The 19609-nt window shown below is 42.4% G+C and overlaps 1 protein-coding gene across 2 annotated transcripts in view; it reads right to left on the bottom strand.

Annotated features, from left to right (window-relative positions):
- The window catches only part of PLCB1 (phospholipase C beta 1), a 623222-nt gene that overhangs the window by 598709 nt on the left and 4904 nt on the right, over positions 1–19609 (bottom strand). For both annotated transcript variants that reach the window (XM_065589796.1, XM_065589798.1), the window contains exon 2: positions 7226–7303. In XM_065589796.1, the coding sequence (XP_065445868.1) occupies positions 7226–7303 (78 nt within the window). The remainder of the gene's footprint in view (positions 1–7225; positions 7304–19609) is intronic.

Raw genomic sequence — 19609 nt, forward strand, 5'->3', positions numbered from 1 at the left:
ACAGAAACTTTTCTCCTTTGGTTCACAGATATTATGCAGGTCACAGCAGGTGACTATAACCATTAGGATATTTTTCTCACTGGAGGTCCAATCTGGTAAGTAAACAATGCCAGCGACCCTTCAGATGGCCAAAGGCACATTCAACTGGCATTCTGCACCCACTGAGCCTGCAGTTGAAGTGCTTCTCAGTGCTGTTGAGGTGCCAGCGTACGGCTTCATGAACCACGAGCGCAAGGGGTAGGCTGGTCACTCAGGATCACTCTTGGCATCTCAATATTTCCAATGGTAATCCACTAATCAGGAAAGAAAGTCCCTGCCTCTAGCTTTCTGAACAGTCCTGTGTTCTTGAAGATGCAGGTACCTTCCCTGACCAGCTCACACTGATGTCGGTAAACTGTTCCCGGTGATCTACCAGCATCTGCAATGCCATGGAAAAGGAGCCCTTTCTGTTGATGTACTGAGGCAAGGTGGTCTGGAGCTAAAATAGGGACCTGCATGCCATCTATCACCACATTGCAGTTCAGGAACCCCACTGCTGCAAAACCATCCAGCAGGTCCTGCACATTGCTCAGAGTCACAGTCCTGCATAGCAGGAGGCGATTAATGGCCAAGCGCACGTGCATGACAGTGGCCCATGCAGTGGATTTCTTGACTCCAAATTGATGCTCAACTGACCGGAAGCAATCTGGCATTGCAAGTTCCCACAGTGCAATTGCCACTCACATCTCAACTGTCAGTGCAGCTCTCAGTTTGGTGTCCCTGAGCTGGAGGACTGGGGTGAATTTGTCACACAGAATCCAGGAATGTGGTCTTACGTATCCAAAAGTTCTCCAGCCACTGCTCACCATCCCAAACCTACATAACAATGAGATCCCACCTGTCAGTGCTTGTTTCTCGGGCCTGGAACTGGCGCTCCACCATCTCCCTACAGCTACTCCATGAATGATACCAAGAACCGTTTAATTGTTTCTATGTCCCACAGCAATCTAGCTTCCAAGAAAACATCACGTTCCCCACGGCTCCTCTTGTGCCTCTGCAAATACTGCACGATCGGGTGCCCTGTGCTTGCAATGCTCATGACAATAGTGCAGAGCTGTGAAGGCTCCATGCTTCCATCAGAGATGCCAGGCAGCAAGGAAGGCCGCATGGGTTTGTGGGTCTTTGAAAAGAAGGTGCAAAATATTATGGGCTGCAGATGAAATTATGGGATGGAGAGCATGTTATGGGAATTTGACCACATGCTTCCAGTCACTCCTGCGCAACTCGTTTTAGCCCCATTAGGCACTGCAAAAAATTCCCAAAATAGCCTGCACTGGATAGTGGTGAGTTACACAGAGTTGCACTGCACTCTGCATCCATACAATCACTCATGGTGAAGATGTGTACTGCCAACACAAGGAGTCCAGTGTGTGCAGACACAAGCGATTTAATAACTGCAGCAGCTGTATGCCATGGTAATTTAGGTCTACATAATTTTGTGGTGTAGACATGGCCCTAGATTTAGGCAAGGGACACACATACAGCAGGGGGAGAATTTTTGAGGTCTTTACTGTGAACAGAGCCAGTATTCTGGCTGACTTTGCATGGACCTCCAAAAAAGAACTTTTCCCCTCTACTAAACACCTCTATGTAGGGGGCCACCTTCACCATGGTAGGAGAGCACAACCACAGCTCGATACTAGCAAGGCCAGAGGACCTACCCTTCTCAAAAGGGGTAGGGTGAGGGCTGGGCCATGGCCCCTCCCGCACTGCACACTGGTCAACAGAGCTGAACGTGTTCAAAAGGTGGTCAAGCTGCCACTTCGGCATATGCTGCTCCGGATCCCCAAGGGAAATTCTGTCTGAGTCCACCATAGTTCCAATTAGAGCTGCCAATGAAATGCAACACGTCTGCACCACACCCCCAAACACAGGGCTGTATTGTCCAGGCAAAAATCTTGCTATTCATTTCCGCATGGAGGGGCAGTAATATTAATAGGTCTGCACGATTCCTAAAGTATCAATGTCTATTTTCATTGTCCAAAATTTCTTAAAAAAAAAAAAAAAAAAAAAAAGGGGGGGGGGGAGGGGGCAAACGTATCCTAATTTTGTTACAGGCAGACGTTTGCTTTTCTTTTAGAATGGTACAAAAGCGCAATTTTTGTGCAACTTCAAAACAACTGAAGAGCACGGCTGAAATTTTTCAAAAATTGCCTAGGGCATTGCGAGACACTGGGTGGTACTTTTTCAGAAGCAGCTAATCAGTGGTACTCAAACTTGGGCCGCCACTTGTCAGGGAAAGCCTCTGGCGTGCCGGGCCGGTTTGTTTACCTGCCGCGTTTGCAGGTTCGGCCGATCGTGGCTCCCACTGGCCACGGTTCACTGCGCCAGGCCAGTGAGGGCTACAGGAAGCAGCACAGGCCGAGGGACGTGCTGGCCGCCCTTCCCGCAGCCCCCATTGGCCTTGAGCGGCGAACCACGGCCAGTGGGAGCTGCGATCGGCCGAACCTGCGGACCCGGCAGGTAAACAAACCAGCCCGGCCTGCCAGGGGCTTTCCCTGCACAAGCGGCAGCCCAAGTTTGAGAACCACTGAGCTAAATGACTCAAGGAGACACATGGAACTAGTGCTTCTGAGTCACTTAAGCACATATGAAAATCCCACCCATTAATGTCAAAGGGAATTGTGCGCATCTAAATCCCCAAGGCAACTTAGGAAAAAAACAAACAAAAAAAAAAAAAACCACAATAATTAAGTTAGGATTGAATGATTACAAATGATAACCCAGCTGTAAATCAAAGGCAGCAGTGTACTTTGTGCATGGGCGCCTTATAAACAATTACTACAAGAATTAGAGACAATTAACATACAAGACATCTTATGGGTCTATAAAAGTGTTATTTTGTAAATGTTCAAATGAAGGCCCAATCCTGCAATGGATCGATCCCCATTTTGTCTCTATCCGGTTGCAGGATCAGAATGCAGGTGAGCTGGTCTCTAGGATCCAGGTCAGAAATTGCATGCATTTTTGCCTGGGACTGCTTTCTCCTCCAGATCAAGCTATTCATTTACCTCTCATGCTGGCTGGGCAAGAGAAATAGTCCAAAAATCTCAAGCGATCTGAAGCTTCTGTATTTAAGCTCGCTTCTGCCTCAGGCTAGCACAGGAATGGGCGCAGGGCCATATTAGAATAGTACTTCGCCAGCTTCTCTATCTTCAAACACCTTATCAAAGCAGCAGAATTCAACTGATCCAAAACTATTAATCAATAGGTAACCTGTATCTCGAGTTATGCTGTTCTCCCATTGCACACAAAGGCCGTTCTTAGAGAAAAATGCGTCACCACTACGACAAAACCCTGAACGTCCAGAAATGTATTGTTCACCATCTATTTTGTATTAGTTATGAATCTTGTTAGGCAGGGCAAAGTGGAATAATACTGTGCCAGGAGGACAGTCCTTGAAATAGTAGCCGCATCCTTCATGTATCATCTTCTCTAGGAGAGGGTCCATGGGTTGCCAGTGTTTAATAGAGCATCCCAATCCAAGCTGCAGGGAAACACAACAGAGCAAAGCTCTTGAGACCAAGGTGGGGATTCCAAGGGTACGTCCACACTGCAAGAACAAAAAAATAGCAGTGTAGACATTCCTTCTAGGGCTCGGAAACCCCCCTTCCTCCCTGGGTCTCAGAGCCCAAGTGGGAATGTCTACGCTACAATTTTGAGCCCCAGAACATGAGCTGAGAGAGCTGCAAATAGTGGACCCAGGCTCTCAGACATACTGCTGCAGGGTTCTTTGTTTTGCCATGTAGTGCACTCTGCCTCAAGAATGGAGCAAGGCAGAGCCCTAGAGCCACAAGGTCTGCACATGACCAAGTCCAACCCTTGAAAGTCGCAGGCACAGCTCTCACCTTTGTGGGGCTCACCCATGCCAGTGGACAAGCCACATCCCAAGGGCCTACATGCATGATCAGGGTCTCAAACATCCGGGTTACCTTGGAACGGAGCAGTATCTGCTGTCAGCAGCCTTCCAGGAAAAGTTCAGAGGGTGACTGCCATGACTCACTTTGTTCTAATGTTATTATTTTTTTATATTGGGGTAGCACCCCGAGACCCTAATCACAAACTGGGCCACAGTGTGACAGAACTTTACACACACCGATAAAGGCCCCGCCTCTGCCCTGGAAAAAAAAAAAAAAAAAAAGTACAGAAAAAAGAACCTAAGAGCTAATGCCACTTTCCAGCTCATTGTGAAACTCCCACTTCCTTTCCTCCACTGCCAAAACCATCCATCAGCTCTGACCTTATACCAATCCCTTGATTCTTCCAATTCATAAACTGCTGGGACTCCACAACGTTCACATCACCTGGCATGCAGACGTGGCAAGCCATACTCTCCCTGTTGCTCATTCTGCATAGTAATTCTTAATAGAATAACCCCCAGGAGCTGTAAATTGAGAGTCAGGTTATCAATGGCTATCTAGTCTCTCATGCATCTTACTCATATCATCATCTTCAGGGCGAAAGGCGTCGTTTTAGATCCTATGGAATATTACTGAATCCTTGCACTGAGATGTTCGATCTTCTCAGCTACAGAGGACCTTATTTTTGTGTGAGTGCTCTGAGAGAGGAAGGGAGAAATCTGCTGGCATCTCTGGACTCTGGTTTGGCTGTGAAGAAGGGACAGATGTGACACTAATGGAATCTTGTTCTTTTGTCAGCTTCACACCGTCCCTGGAGTACGAGCATCCAAGCTCCAAGGCAATAAACACAGCGTCTGTAAGCACCAACTTTGTACATTTTCCTCATCTCCCTTTACGACGAGGTCTCTTCTTTCCCTTGCCCCAAAACCAGCTATCCTACATTAATTAATCCAGCAAAAAAAGTTCTTTATTGTGGTTTTGCTATTCTGAGCAAAGTTGGCTACCTTAATACTTCCTGTGTCTTTAAATCAACAAGATATCAAACAAGCACCATTAAAGATAAAAATCAATCTGTACCTCAGAATTCGATTGGAATGAGGTATTTGCTCTATCTTGTGCACACAGAACAGGAAATACCACAGATGCCAGGGTAAACTGAACTACCACTGGCATAAGTGCAATTTATATTTGCACCAACTGTGCATTATCTCAAAAAAACACCACAGAGGTCATGCATGCAGAATTTTCTCATTGTTAGATCTACCCTTTCCTTCAATTCTTTTGATGAGTGGGTATGTGCACACACACCCCTCTAGATCAAATTCTAGTGTTTTAGTTATGGATCATAAAAAAAGGATGAACAGTGAAGAGATGCGTGTCTCACTGAAGCTTTAATGTTATCAGATGTGTATAACTCTGGATTTAGACAGAGGTTTTGACAAACCGGTCCAAACTGTAAGGCCAGCTGCACATACACATTTTAATTAGCACTGATTACACAGAATGAAGCCAGACTCTGCATTTGCTTCTTCCAGTACACAAGAGGAAGAGAATGGTTTCACGCAAGTCCAAAATGTGATTGAATTCATAACTCTCTCCTTTTTTGAAGGGAGCAAGTTAACCCGTGATGGTCGACCACCTGTCAGAAACATGACAGCAGTGCTGTGAAAAATGTGTCTCTTAGAAGATCTCTCAATGGTTGTAGGTGTGTAAGCAAGTTTACTGTTCCTTCTTTGGATTTCCAACCATAAGTTGTAAAGAATCACCTTGAAATATCTCACCTAATACTTACCCAGAATTTAAATTTAAAACAAAAACTTCAATAATTAATTTCACAATAAATATAAATCAGAATATTCACTGCATAAGCAGAAAGTGCTCATCCCCGAAGACAAACATTTTAAATAAAGAGACCTTTAGGATGGGTTTTGAAAACAAGCTTTACTTAGTTGTCATGAATTATTAATCAGGCAAAATCTCTTGTTGCCCTTTATATACACATTTGATTCCCCAGTTTCAAAAATCAAACTGACACTTATGTCTCTTGTACAAATACCCAACCTTTTAAAAAATGCTCTGGGCATTATAAATACATTTTTTCATGAATATGGAAACAGCAATTCTATACATAGCCATTTTAGAGAATTGCTTCAAGTCATTGTAAAACAGACAACAGTAGGAAACTGAGTGGAATGTCATTATGGCAAACCTCTTAAAAATGGAATAAAAAAAACTCTCCAGTCAACTTTGGGTCATTTTTTCCCCTCCAAACTTAAGTGCATGCTTAAGTGTTTCGCTGAATCAAAGCCTGAAAGGGACATTATATTTAAACAGGACCATGTGGTATAAAGAACAACCAAAATAAAGGCCTTTTTTGCAACTCCAAAGAATTATTTCTAAAGACTTGAGGGTGCGGGGGGGTGTTTTGAAAACTACATTTCAGCGGCCTTGATGCTACAGCCTTGTATATTCTGAACCCAGCAAAAACACCAACAGAAAATGAAACCTGAAACACTACAGTACACAAGCAATTAGAGGATTCTAATATATTCTTTTGTAACAGGGAATAGATACAAGAGAGGGTTACTTTATAACAAAGTACTACCACAATCCATCTTTGGGGACAAGAGGAACTAACTCCTTGATAATACTTGGATGACGTTTTTCCATTGCATCGCTGGGACAGCACATTAACAAGAGATCAAAGGCCTGATTTGCCACTGCATTGCCCCATTTTCACCCTGGTGTAAGGCCATGGAGTCTGTCAGCTGGAAACATGACGGCACTGAGGTCAGTGGAATGACACTGGTGTCAAACAGGAGCAATGCAGCAGGCTCTAAGCCTTCCCAACAAGTGTACAGGAACGTATGTCTCCAATACGGAGTAATAAAAACTGAGGAGTGCAGAGTAACTCAGCAGGGAGGTTTAAATAGGCAGCTTTAAACTCCAATATTGGACCAACCACACAGCAAGGAAAAAATCCTGTTGACTTGAGTGGAGCCAAGATTTCACTCCAGATTGGTCTCCAGGTGTAAATTGGAACAACTCTGTATTATGCCAGTAGTGGCCAATGTCCACAAGGGGCCACTAAGGCAGCTGAGGATTGCCAATCAAGCCTTCTTCTTCCCAGTCACATGCCCTGTGCAGCAGGGGCTGGGGAGGAGCATGTATGCTTTCCTCTACATCACAGAGGAGCTTTCTGCACTGCGGTGTTCCTTGGGCATCCTCTATGCCAGCATTAGAGTGCAAAGCTTCCTGCCCACAGTCCTATCACACCGGCGGGTACGCTGGAAATCAATACGAAAAAAAGGCATTTCTTCTCTTACCTTATTCTGATCTGTCCAGTAAAAGAAAAATCCATGTGGATCTGTTCTAAGAAGAATTGGAGTCACAACAGTTGAATCCTACAAAGAAAGGGTAAAAAAAATATGAACATTAAACTTGCAAGGCAGATACTAAAAGGCCATCCACCTTATCTTCACTGTTAACCAACAACAGTCCTAACAGCCACCAATCACAGAATGTCACTTACACAGTTTAATCCCACTTCCCAAATCTCCATTTTGATGTCATAATAGATTTCTAAGTAATTTAAATGTTTTAGTCTTCTACATTCTGTATATGTGCAAGAGAGAGCGTATGTGCCCAATAATGCTCAGTTATACATATTAAATTACAGTAGGAATCTTATTAATTCTGTTTTCCATTTAAATACTTCCTATTTTTGTCTGTTATTCACATATGCGGTATTTATAACTATATAAATTTTTCTGAAAGCAGTTAAAAATCCACTGGTAAAGTCCATATGTGGAATCATTGAAAATTTTATTTATAAAAATTATCCTGAAAGCGGATGTATATTTCTACTAGCCAGTTACTGCTCATGTAAAGCTTTGAAGCTCACCCATTTCCCACACAACAATAAATAAGGCCAAATTCTATGTATCTTTAGAAAATATGGCTCTGATTGATCCAAATTAAAATCAAATGTGCTGAAAATTAAAAAAAAAAAAAAACACCCCATAAAACACAATTTAATCATGCAAGTTGCAGTCTATGATATTACTCAAAGTTCTTTTATTCCAAAAACAGATGCACTACACATAAAAATGTTAAAAAGCAGGAGAATGTTGATCTGTCTTAAATACTTATATGGCCCCTTTTACTGTAGTATCTGAGCACCTCACAATCTTTAAACCTGTTTATCCGCACAACATCCCCCACGATGTAGGGCAGTGCTATTAACCCTGTTTTACAGATGGGGAAACAGCACAGAGAGGTTAACTGATTTGTCCAAGGTCACACAAAGTCTGTGGCAGAGTAGGGACTTGAACCCCAGTGTCCCAATTCCTAGGAGAGGGCCCTCACCACTGGAGCATCCTTCCACTCCATAGACAAGCTTTTAAAGACTGATGATCCTGTCTGGACTGGAAAGGTATTACATTTGCTGCAGCAAATACTATCTTAAGAAAAGTGATCCAACACTGACCATCTCAACAAGAGCCATTGGTCTTAAGAAGATAACTAGTGGCCTGGCCACCATGGACCACAGAATGGGAGCCAGATAGCAAACTGATTTGTTGGGTCTTCCCATAGGGTACATACACATGGTCTGCTTCCTGCAGTGTTTACACGAGAGCACCAAGTGCAGCAGTGGCAATCTGGTCATGGGAGTCAGGGTAGGCCTCATGCGGGTGCTTTCCTCAGGGGTGGACTGCACTTCAGGGTCCAAGGTTTGGACTGTCATCACCATTTTTCCAAGAACAAGGGGTGGAACAGTGGTTTCTCTGAGACAGCTGCCTGCCTGTAGCAACCATGTCACTTTATTTCCCTTGGTATCCATCCTGACAAGCACTTATTGGTCACACAAGGCCAATGCTGTACCAGTTTATAATTTGTTCTCACTGGCCTCGGTGGGTCAGGACTTGAAGACCCATCTTTCTGATTCAGTCCTCACCAGGGCCACCGCATGGGGAGAATGCAGGATGGGCACTGGCTCAGTGGCATTTAGCTTGCTTTCTGACAAGCGGGCTGCGGGAAGGCGGCCAGCACATCCCTCGGCCCGCACTGCTTCCTGCGGCCCCCATTCGCTTGGAACGGCAAACCGCGGCCAGTGAAACTGCTTGTCAAATGCATAAACAAAACACTGGAAACATATTTTCTCTAATCTCTTTCAGTTATCTTAACTTTAGCTGTCATTTGTATCAACAGTAGGTGCATGGGGGGGGAGGGGGGAAAAAAAAAAAAAAATCAGAGAAGTGTGAAGAAGTTTTCATCCCGGCATGAGGACATATACTTTATAGGACCAAACTCTACGTTTCTTGTGGATGTACAAGGAATGCAGCATCAATCCTTCATGAGGATTACCTGACAAAACTAACTCACATGTGACATTATCTGCTTTGGGGACATGATTATTTATGGAGTACTTTATGTCAGCTTTACAAAGCACATAATGCCAGATTCAAATACCCTTACTCATGTTCAGTAGCACCTTACTGCACAAAACACTTTAATTCAACAGATAACAGGTAAAGGTATGAGAGAAGCCTATGTCCTTGCCCTGAAAGTATTACAGTTCAACTCAGAGAAGCACAACACAGGTCACCCACAGTTCAGATGTAAGATCAAGGGGAAACATTGAGGGTAAGAAGCTACGGAAAGGTGGACAGTAATAAGGAAAGAAAACAAAACAAAATGTGCTGGCTAGCATTTTGTTAAATGAAAACCAGAAATTCTCTCTCTGAACCTTAAAGTCATAGACCACAAGCAGTGGAATTTCTCTGGTAAACTATACTAGGACATTAAGTGTCCTGAGACAAGTGTTTTGACAGTCAACTGAAGGGAAAGTCTGATCCATTAACAAAACCACTAGTGGTAGTGTGTGTGTGTGTGTGTGTGTGTGTGTGTGTGTGTGTGTGTGTGTGTGTGTGTGTGTGAGAGAGAGAGAGAGAGCGCAAAAGAGGTCATAACAAATTTAAAAAGTATGGACGGAGACAAGATATTTTGCTATGATTCAGCAACGCACTTCGGTACCTGCTTAACCTTAAATTTCAGTAGAAATTGTGCCTATGCTTAAATGTTTTGCGGAATAAAGATCGGCTTAAGCACACACTGGATTGTTTTCCTGAATCAGGGTCTTTCCCAGTTCCAAAGGGTCCAGTGTGGTTGCTTGTGTAAATCACACACTTTCTGGCTGTGGTGTTCTGTCCCATGTAGTGGCACCGAGACCAAAAGAAAGATAAAATGAGACTGCTCTACAGCCTTAGCTAAGAGCCAGTTGGCTTTTAACTCATGCAGTAGAGACTCATGCACTAAGTTCCAGAGGTCCCAAGTTCAGTCCCGCCCGCCAATAACCAGGGTCTGTCTGTGTTACACATGTACTAGACACAATGGAAAATAAGTGTAAAACAAACCTAATGAAGAAGAGATTGAGTGGATGTCAGTATCTGTAAAATGTTCTGAAATCTGTTCCTTTCCAAAAGAAATGATTCATATCACATAACTGCCTTTCCTCAGCCCACCTCTAGACATTTTTTGTGCCGTCTGTACGTAAACTGACAGCACAGGAAAAGAGACGCAAGTTGCTCCTCTGAAGGATGAGGCACAGAGGACATTTGGAGGGGGCGGAGGTGTTGGGAACGACAGGCATAAAGAGATTATGTCTAGGATTAATCAGTTTTGCTGGTTAATCATTTCAAATCAACTGCTTAAATCCAAAAGCTGTTTGGATGCATCTGTGCGGACGACATACGGCTGTCAAAGTACGATTTTTCAAGTCTCGGGCAGTGGGATGCCAGCTATATTCAGCAGACTTCGTAGTGCCACAAAAAGAATTGCACCAAAGCCTCCAATCCCCATAAAGGTGACAAAACGGAATCTGCACCATGCGATGCATAAAAAGGAATTATACATAGTCTCTTTAATTAAAGCTTCGGAGTAAAGTAAAAATTTTACTAGAATACAAAATCAAAAGCTGTGCTAAAGCGGCAGATTTTTTTTTTTTTAAGTTAGGAAATGCAAAAGCAAGAGTTGCTACAAGAACATTATTTCTGCTCTGTTACTAATTTATAACAATTTCTACTCTTGTTTTTCCATGTTAAATGCACTGCTCTGATAGGACAGACTATTTTATTATGTGTATTACAACAGAACATAAAAGTTCCAACCAAAATTGGTGCCCCACTCCGCTAGAGCAAGACAGACAGTACCTGCCCTGTAGAACTTTTATTTACTGTATCGGACTTTTAAAAAAATTTGTCTACAGATCTCTGTCACACTTATGTCAGCTGTGAGTGACAGCAGCAATGGCTGGGTTCAGACTGTCTCAACGTTCTTGTTTCTAAAATAAAAGCGCTCGTCCAGAGCCATACTCCTATTTCTGGTCAAGTATTGACTCACAAGTAGCTTTTTATTTGGGGGCGGGAGGGGAAAAAAGAAAAACCTCAATCGAAAAACCCATGGAAACTCCCTATATATTTACATATAAGAAAACGAGGAACCTAAATCAGCACATCAGGAGCTTGGTCAACCCCATGGGAGGGATAGCTCAGTGGTTTGAGTATTGGCCTACTAAACCCAGGGTTGTGAGTTCAATCCTTGAGGAGGACATTTAGTGACCTGGGGCAAAAGTCTGTCTGGGGATTGGTCCTGCTCTGAGCAGGGGGTTGGACTAGATGACTTCCTGAGGTCCCTTCCAATCCTGAAAAAAAGTGACTTAGAAGATAAATATTTCATATATAGTTGTTGTATTATATTTACAAATAAAATATTCTTGCACCCCACACTGCTACAAGTCATCCTGAGGAGTATCTTCAAACTCATTCATTCAGTTTACTGGCCCACTTCCCAACCTCCCCACATGGAACGGTTTTCCATCTGCACCCACAAAGACAACAACAAAACAAAGGAGACACAAAAGCACTTTAGGAGTGTACGAAATACAATTGCCTTCCATCCAGATAAACAAGACACCCTACAAAGGAAAAACACCCAAGGACAAATAAAGAGGGAGGGGACAAACTCATGTCTTCCCCCAATTGAATGCAACACACAAAAGGAAGGACGGAGAATAAAGCAACAGAAGGAAAGACGAGGCTCTCTTGACTATCCTCACACAAGTGAACAAAGAGGCTGTTCTCAGCACAGTCTCTCAGGACCAGATTTCTGAAGAGCTCAACTCCCATTTAGGCACCTGATTGTCAAAAAGGTACTCAAAGCCCAGCAGCTCCCATTGAGAACAATAGGTGTCCCTTTTGGAAAGCCAAACACGTCTTTAGGTACCTAATATGGGAGCTGGGTTCTTTTGAACATCTGGCCCGAAATAAACAGAAGAACCAATACATTGCATGCTGACACATTCATGGAGACGTTCCAAGAATACAATCAAGATGTGGGCTGGGGAAGAGAGACGAGGGTGGAGAAGAGAGAAAGGCACAGCAGCTCTGCAACGTCTAGCCAACAAGTCCAGGCCACAAAATGACCACAAATTGTTAGCAGCTTCAAATACCACCCTCTGCCTACTATTGCCAAGCAGACCTCTGGCTTCTGATGGACTTCCTCTGCAAATTCCTGAAATAAAAAACTCAACAGCAGCATGGACCCAATCTGACAGATCAGTACATACAACATTGGAGGGATTTAAAAAAAAAAAATATCCTGATTTTTAATTAAAAACAGATGTTTATTTTATTTACATGTCGCTAGTTCTTTACTCTCTTCCAATGTTATAGCCTTGAATTGCTCAAACAGACATTTTGGACTATTTTCTTTAAGTAGTTTCTGAACTGTTAGTATAAATTTCACATTTTGCATCGAGATATTTTCCACTAAGAAGTTTCACACTTAAAACACTCTTCTATTCCTGTGCTGTATTTGCAGCCACCACCACCTCCTGACATACTGCATTTACAGAAGTCAAGAAAGCTGAAATGCACCAGCCAGGCTACATGCCTCCATCAAAGTTTGAAGTTAATGGGACTTGTGCTCATAAGTCATTCAGGAGACTTGAAAATTCCCCCCTTAGAGGCATAACTTTAGGCTCCCATTTGGAAAATTTGGGTCTGTGGATATAAAAAAAGTTCACTGTAATTTTTAGTGTACTGAAAAACCTAAGTGACTTTTCATTGTTGTAAAGAGATTTTGTGCCTCAGAGGCACAATCAAAGACAGTGGGATGCCTACCCACACTGCCCCACACACTGCCCGATGCTGGGTGGATACGCTGAATGGCACAAACGACCCAACGTGAATGCATTCTGCCAAAACTTTTACTGGTGCAACTTCTGTGTTGAGACATGTCCTATGAGAAATGCTACAAAAGTGGATGGATGGCTTTAAGCACAAGAGCAGCAGACAGAAGATCAGGAGTAAAATTATGCACCTGTTTAAGAATCGGCAGGATGAGGGCTTTAATCGCCCAATATTTTGGTTTTCGCCTATAGAAGTTTTGTAAGGGCTTGTCTACATGAATGTTTAGTTCATTGCAAGCTCAGGTGTGAACCTACTCTGCACTCACCTGCTGCACTGTCTGTATGGACCCCGCTGATGCCCTCCCAGGGTCAAAAAGCACTAGATCAATGCACTTTAACGAACGGTTAATGCAGGTCTCCAGGATTCCCAAGGACAGAAGTGTGCAGCAGGCTAGTGCGGGGTAAATTCACACTCCAACTTGCCACAACCTAAACATTCATGTAGACAAGCCCCTCAGATTCCGCTAAAGCCAGGCCCACATACAGCATTTGTACGGGTATAAATTACTACAGTCATCGGTGTAGATTTTTTTTAAAACAAAAATAGTTATCCCATTATAACCTCGAATGTGGATGCAGTTAGAGCGGTATAAAGGCACCTTATACCAGTATAATTAACGCCCCTTCCCGTACAGGAATAAGTTATAGTGGTATAAGCACTTTTATACTAGTACAACGACTAGGATTGTTCTGCTTTAACTACACCAGTACAGTCTAGCTAAAAGCAGGCCAAGTTTTCTACGCGGACAAGCCCTAGGATACTGCACCAGGAAGGGCATTTAAAACTATATGTTTAAAAACATTTTTTAGTGCATTATAGATTTTCCTCTAACAAGTGTCCTGCTGCAACTTTTAAATGACTTCTAAATAAATTTAAAATAAATCCCTGATTTAAATAAATGATTTTTTTAATCAAGTTATTTAAACACCTCAGCAATCTCCACCTTAACATAACGTTAAGATTTTAAAACCACAAAAGCCAAGCGACTCAGCGTTAAGGTTGTGGCCGCCCTTTTAACTCCGCTTCGTGTGTGTGTTAAGGGTATGTTCCTCCTTCTGTTGAGGACAATGGCAAAATCGTCACAACTTCAGCTGGAGAAGGAATGGACCCTACAATACAGGCTTTCAAACCACGGGGAGGGGAAAGATGAGCTATCTTCAGCAGAGTTTTTTTTTTTTTTTAAAACATACAAATATGGAGTAACTGAGTGGCGGTAAACAAAATGGAACAAACCTGCACTACTGAAGAAATGTGTTTTTTATTTAATTGTTTTAAGAAGTGCAATATTAAGAGTAGGATTTTTAAAGATGCTCTGTATTGGCCTTTCTCTGCGCCGTTGGAGTCAGTGGGAACTTTATGGAGGACTTCAGTGGGAGCAGAGTTAGGGCAATGCTCACCCTAGCTTTCTGCAATGTCTGCATGTCAAGGAGGGGGTGTCATTCCCAGCTCAAGGAGCTATACTTGTGCGCTAGCTCCCTCAGAGCTAGCGCACGCAACAGAGAGTGTAGCCATGGCAACGTAAATGGCAGAAGGGGCTAGCTGCCCTGAGGCAGAGGTGCTGGAACGGAATAGGGGCATGGCCCCATCACCTTTAAACCGGCCGGCCATAAGGGTTAAAGGAGCAAGTGGAAGGGGCGGAGTCTTGGGGTGGGGGAAGTGGCAGTGTAGAGGCAGGACCTTGGGGAAGGGGCGGTGCAAGGGCGGAAAGAAGGGGCAGCACGGGGCCACGGTTCAGGCACCAGTGCCCCCTCCAGGATGCTTCCGTCGCTCCTGACCTGAGTCCATGCCTAGTATCTCCAGCGGGTACGTACTCAGGGCAGCTCGCACTGTTTTTAGTGCACTAGCTTTGTCCGAGCCAGCTGAGAGCTAGAACAAGGATGTCTCCTTGAGCCTGGCATCACCCACCCAGCTCAAAGTGTAGACATGTCATTTTGCTAAACAAGTGTTGGGGATGGGGATTGAAATGGGAACAACACACCCTCACCACATAGGGGCACTGTGAATATTAATTCATTGATGTAGTATCTGAGTGCTTCAACAACAGTGAGGAGTGCCACAGAAAAGCCCTTGAAGAAACTAATAATTGTGTCTTCAGCGCAGGGTTTGAACAATATGCAGTAGATAAGCCATGGAGCCATCCACTGAACAATGAGGACTGTTGCTGATTTATTCAATCTTATTACCATCCATCCTGTGCAATGAATGAGCCAGGAATCCTGTGGAAAAATAGTATGTGATTATGCAATTAAAGTCTATATCATAATGCATACACACAAGGGACCAAATTGCACTGGCAATCTTAATTCTGGCATTTCCTAGCTTTTGATTGCTTGATTTTGCAACCTTACTAATGGTCTTTTAATGTGGTTTGACTGTAGTAACAAAAAATTCATTTAAAAAAATTTTTTTCTTTTAAAGCCAAGTTTTGTATAGAAGTAGAGCAGGTCAAAACTTCCTTAACTAGAACTTTTTTCAAACAAACAAACTCTTTCTCTAAACTGCAATTTATTGCATAAAAATGTCAATGTTATCAAAACTTTTATACAAGTTTTTCATTTAAAAATAACCATCTTGTTTCAGTAAATAAAAAAAAAATTCAGTGACCATTTTGAAGTGTTTTAGCTAACAAAAAGATGAGGCTGACACATTTTGATAGTCAGTTTTTCTCCGTTTTTTCCCCCCCCCAACTCTAAAAGAAAGCATTTTTGCACAAAGAACATAATGATACATCAAATTCTACTGACAGAACTTTTATTTTACCAGATTAAAACAGATAAGGATTTCAGTCCTTTCATCCTTATTTGGCATAGCTGTTTGAAGGATAGTCCAGTGCTTAGTGCACTAGCTTGTGACTTCAGAGACCTCACGTCAAGTCCTTTCTCTGCCACAGACTTCCTCTATGACCTTAGGCAATTCACTTAGCCTGTCTGTGTCCCAGTACCGCCTCTGTAAAGAGGGTAAAATAGAACTTGCCTTTCTCACATGGATGTTGTGAGAATAAATATAAAAAGCGATTGTGAGGTGGTCAGATATTAAAGTAGTAGAGGCTGTATCTGGAATTGAAAATCATTTTCATATCCTTTTGGGATAAGAGGCTGCTCATGTTATACAAGATAACCTGGGGGCCAAATCTCTGTCCCACAAAAGTCAATGAACGCTTTCCAATGGAGTTGAATAAGATCTGAATTTATCCTGTGATGAAATATTAGCTGATTGAACATCTGAAATATGATTTTTTTTAAATTCAGTATCCGATTATCTTCTTGCGTTACAAGACAACTGTTCTACTACATTTTCCCCACTAGTTTAGATAACAGTGTATCCTTCCCTAGTTGATTTTTGTTCATTATATTTGGTCCGATCATTGCAGATTAAATATAATTTAAAAAAAAATTAAAAAAAACCTGATCATGTTGGACTCAAAAAAGCCCCAAATCCAAACCGGCTGGAAAAAAACAAAGATGTTCAGTTGAGTATATTCTTCTTTTTTGAAAGAAAGAAGAGTCTAATCTCTGAATATATCTAAGAGCAGATGAATGTTGATTCTTTTCTGAGACCTCAGAAATATACAGTAGTGACAGATTTGGACAGAATAAAAAATAAAAATGCCAAAATAAAACAAGCTATATGAGAGCCAACAATTTAAACCACATATGAAAGTTTCTTCAAGGGAGAAATACATTCTCAGGCAAGTATTCACAACTAGTTTGTTTGTTTTATTTATTTCTACTTAGCCATACTGATAATACTTGATACATGTACATATTTATTTATTTGGATGTTTATAAAGTATAATAAACACATCTAATGTTCTTGATAATCTTCTGAAAAAGACTCTAAAATAAACAAACAGGCCCATGAATTCTCCCAGATCAAATCACACAGCACTAATCACCAACCAAGTTCAAAAGCATTTTATAAAATTGGGTAAAGGTAATCTAGCACAGTGGCTCTCAACTCTTCCAGACTACTGTACCCCTTCCAGGAACCTGATCTGTCTTGCGTATACGCAAGTTAGACCTCACTTAAAAATGACTTGCTTACAAAATCAGATATAAAAATACAGAAGTGTCACATATCAGGGGGTAGCCGTGTAAGTCTGTATCCACAAAAACAACAAGGAGTCCGGTGGCACCTTAAAGACTAACCGATTTATTTGGGCATAAGCTTTCGTGGGCAAAAAAAGCTCACTTCTTCAGATGCATCAGCGAGTGAGGTTTTTTTACCCACGAAAGCTTATGCCCAAATAAATCCGTTAGTCTTTAAGGTGCCACCGGACTCCTTGTTGTTTTTGTAGAAGTGTCACAGCACATCATTACTGAAAAATTGCTTACTTTCTCATTTTTACCATATAATTATAAAATAAATCAATTGCGATATAAATATTGAACTTACATTTCAGTGTATAGTATGCAGAGCAGCATAAACAAGTCATTGTCTGTATAAAATTTTAGTTTGTACTGATTTCACTAGTGCTTTTTATGTAGCCTATTGTAAAACTAGGCACATATCTAGATGAGTTGATGTACCCCCTGGGAGACCAGGGATACGCATACCTCTGGTTGAGAATCATTGGTCTAGCAGATGGGTCCTTCTGAAGTCTACTGCAGTACTCTGGGTTCAATTTCGGACTTAGCTAAGAACTTCCTGGGTGAGCATGGGCACTTAGTTTGTCTGCACCTCTGTTCCCCACCTGTAAAATGGGAATAACGTTTCCCTACCTCCCAAGGGTATTGTGAAGATAAAATCCATTAGTTTTGAGGGGCTCAGGTGCTACTGTGATGAGCAGATAGGATATAGATATTTACCCCATTTTACAGAGGAGGGTATGGAGGTAGAGAGTGATTAAGTGACTTGCCCATGGTCATAAAACAATGACATGGCAGAGCCCAGGGCCAAGATTTAAGAGAGTGAGTCAACCTGAGACAAACTGAAGAACCTCATTTTCAGAGGTGAGTGCTCAGCCCTTCCTAAAGATAAGACCCCTTTAAGGTATCTCAATTTGGGCACTCAAAATTCACTTGCCCCCGACTTCCCACCTGGTGTCCTAGCCCCTGGATGCTGCTGCGCATGGAACAGTTCAATTCTGATAACTACATTTTTAGTTCAAACTGGGTTCCAGTTTTATGGCCAGAAAGTCGTCTAATTTAGGCAGCGTTCCCGGTAAATATAACCTCTCCATTACTTATTGGTAGACTACACTTGAAAGCGGAAGTAAATAGCGTAAGCAGCAAAGACCCGGTCAAAGCCTTTATATAAAGTACATATTATCACTCGGGAAGATAAGAAACTCTTTAAGTGAGAATTGAAAACAAATACACTTTGTAACATAGAACACTCCATTAACCTGCCTTGGCATGCCAATTACCGCCACTAGACAATACCAGTTAAACTGTGTCCTAGCTCTGGGGCTGGTGCTACCTCAGCTATGTCGGTGCTGTTCCTGCTGGGGCCACACAGCAGAAACCATTACACACAATCAGGGGTGCTAGAACAATTTGTATATAGTGGGGGTGCTGAGAGCCATTGAATCAAACTGTAAACCCTGTATATAATGGAAACCACTTCAAGCCAGGGAGCGACCCCAGCTCCCCTAGTTCCAGCAGCTATACACACAAAGCCAGGGCAGAGCTCTGCCTCCACCAACCCCATGAGAAAAAACAAACAAACAAACAAAAACACTCCTTTGTACTCCGGTTTCTTTAACTCACCCAGCTAGTAATATATCTGCCTTTATCATGCCCCTCCCCTTGCACTATCCCTAAACAGAGTGGACTTTGGAAAGCATTACACTGTCGTTTTTCAGTGAACGTAGTTCTTTTGAAGACTGCTTTAAAACTCTCCAAGGAAGAATTCTTAAAAACCTTGGGTTTGATTTACGGTTGAGTGGCCCAAGTAAATTCAGTTTGTAAACCTCCTCCTCCTGAAACGGTAACTGTCCAACACTGGGAACGAAGGACACCAGCATGTCTACAGCACTGGCAGTCAAACCAATGCTTGAATAATCCAGACTTCTTTCCCCGCTATGAAAGGCTAAGATTTTCAGTGACCTGTGATTCTGCTCCCCTTCATTTTTGGAAACCTAGCTTGAGACAGCTTAAAGGATCCCAATTTCGGAGGGCAAGGTGCTCAGCCCTTTCTAACAATTAGGCCCCCCTATAATGAGTCTCAAGGCAAAAAATCCTTCAATGGGAAAGTGGATGGCTATGGGGATATTATAGTCACCTGCAATCCTGGTGTATGAGAACTCCACTTGTCTCATAGGATAGAGGCATAGTCTCTTTTATTTAAATAAGATTTTAATTGGATTTCAACATACAGGACAGGAAATCCCCTGCAGAACACATGGAATTTCCAGACTTTACAATTGTGTAGACTGCATGGATTTAAACTTGGTCTAAATTGACAGAAGATTATCACTGCTCAGAGCACAGTCCAATGAAGTCAATTGAGATCACT

Source organism: Chrysemys picta, chromosome 3, assembly GCF_011386835.1.
Source record: "Chrysemys picta bellii isolate R12L10 chromosome 3, ASM1138683v2, whole genome shotgun sequence".
Classification (NCBI taxonomy): domain Eukaryota; kingdom Metazoa; phylum Chordata; order Testudines; family Emydidae; genus Chrysemys; species Chrysemys picta.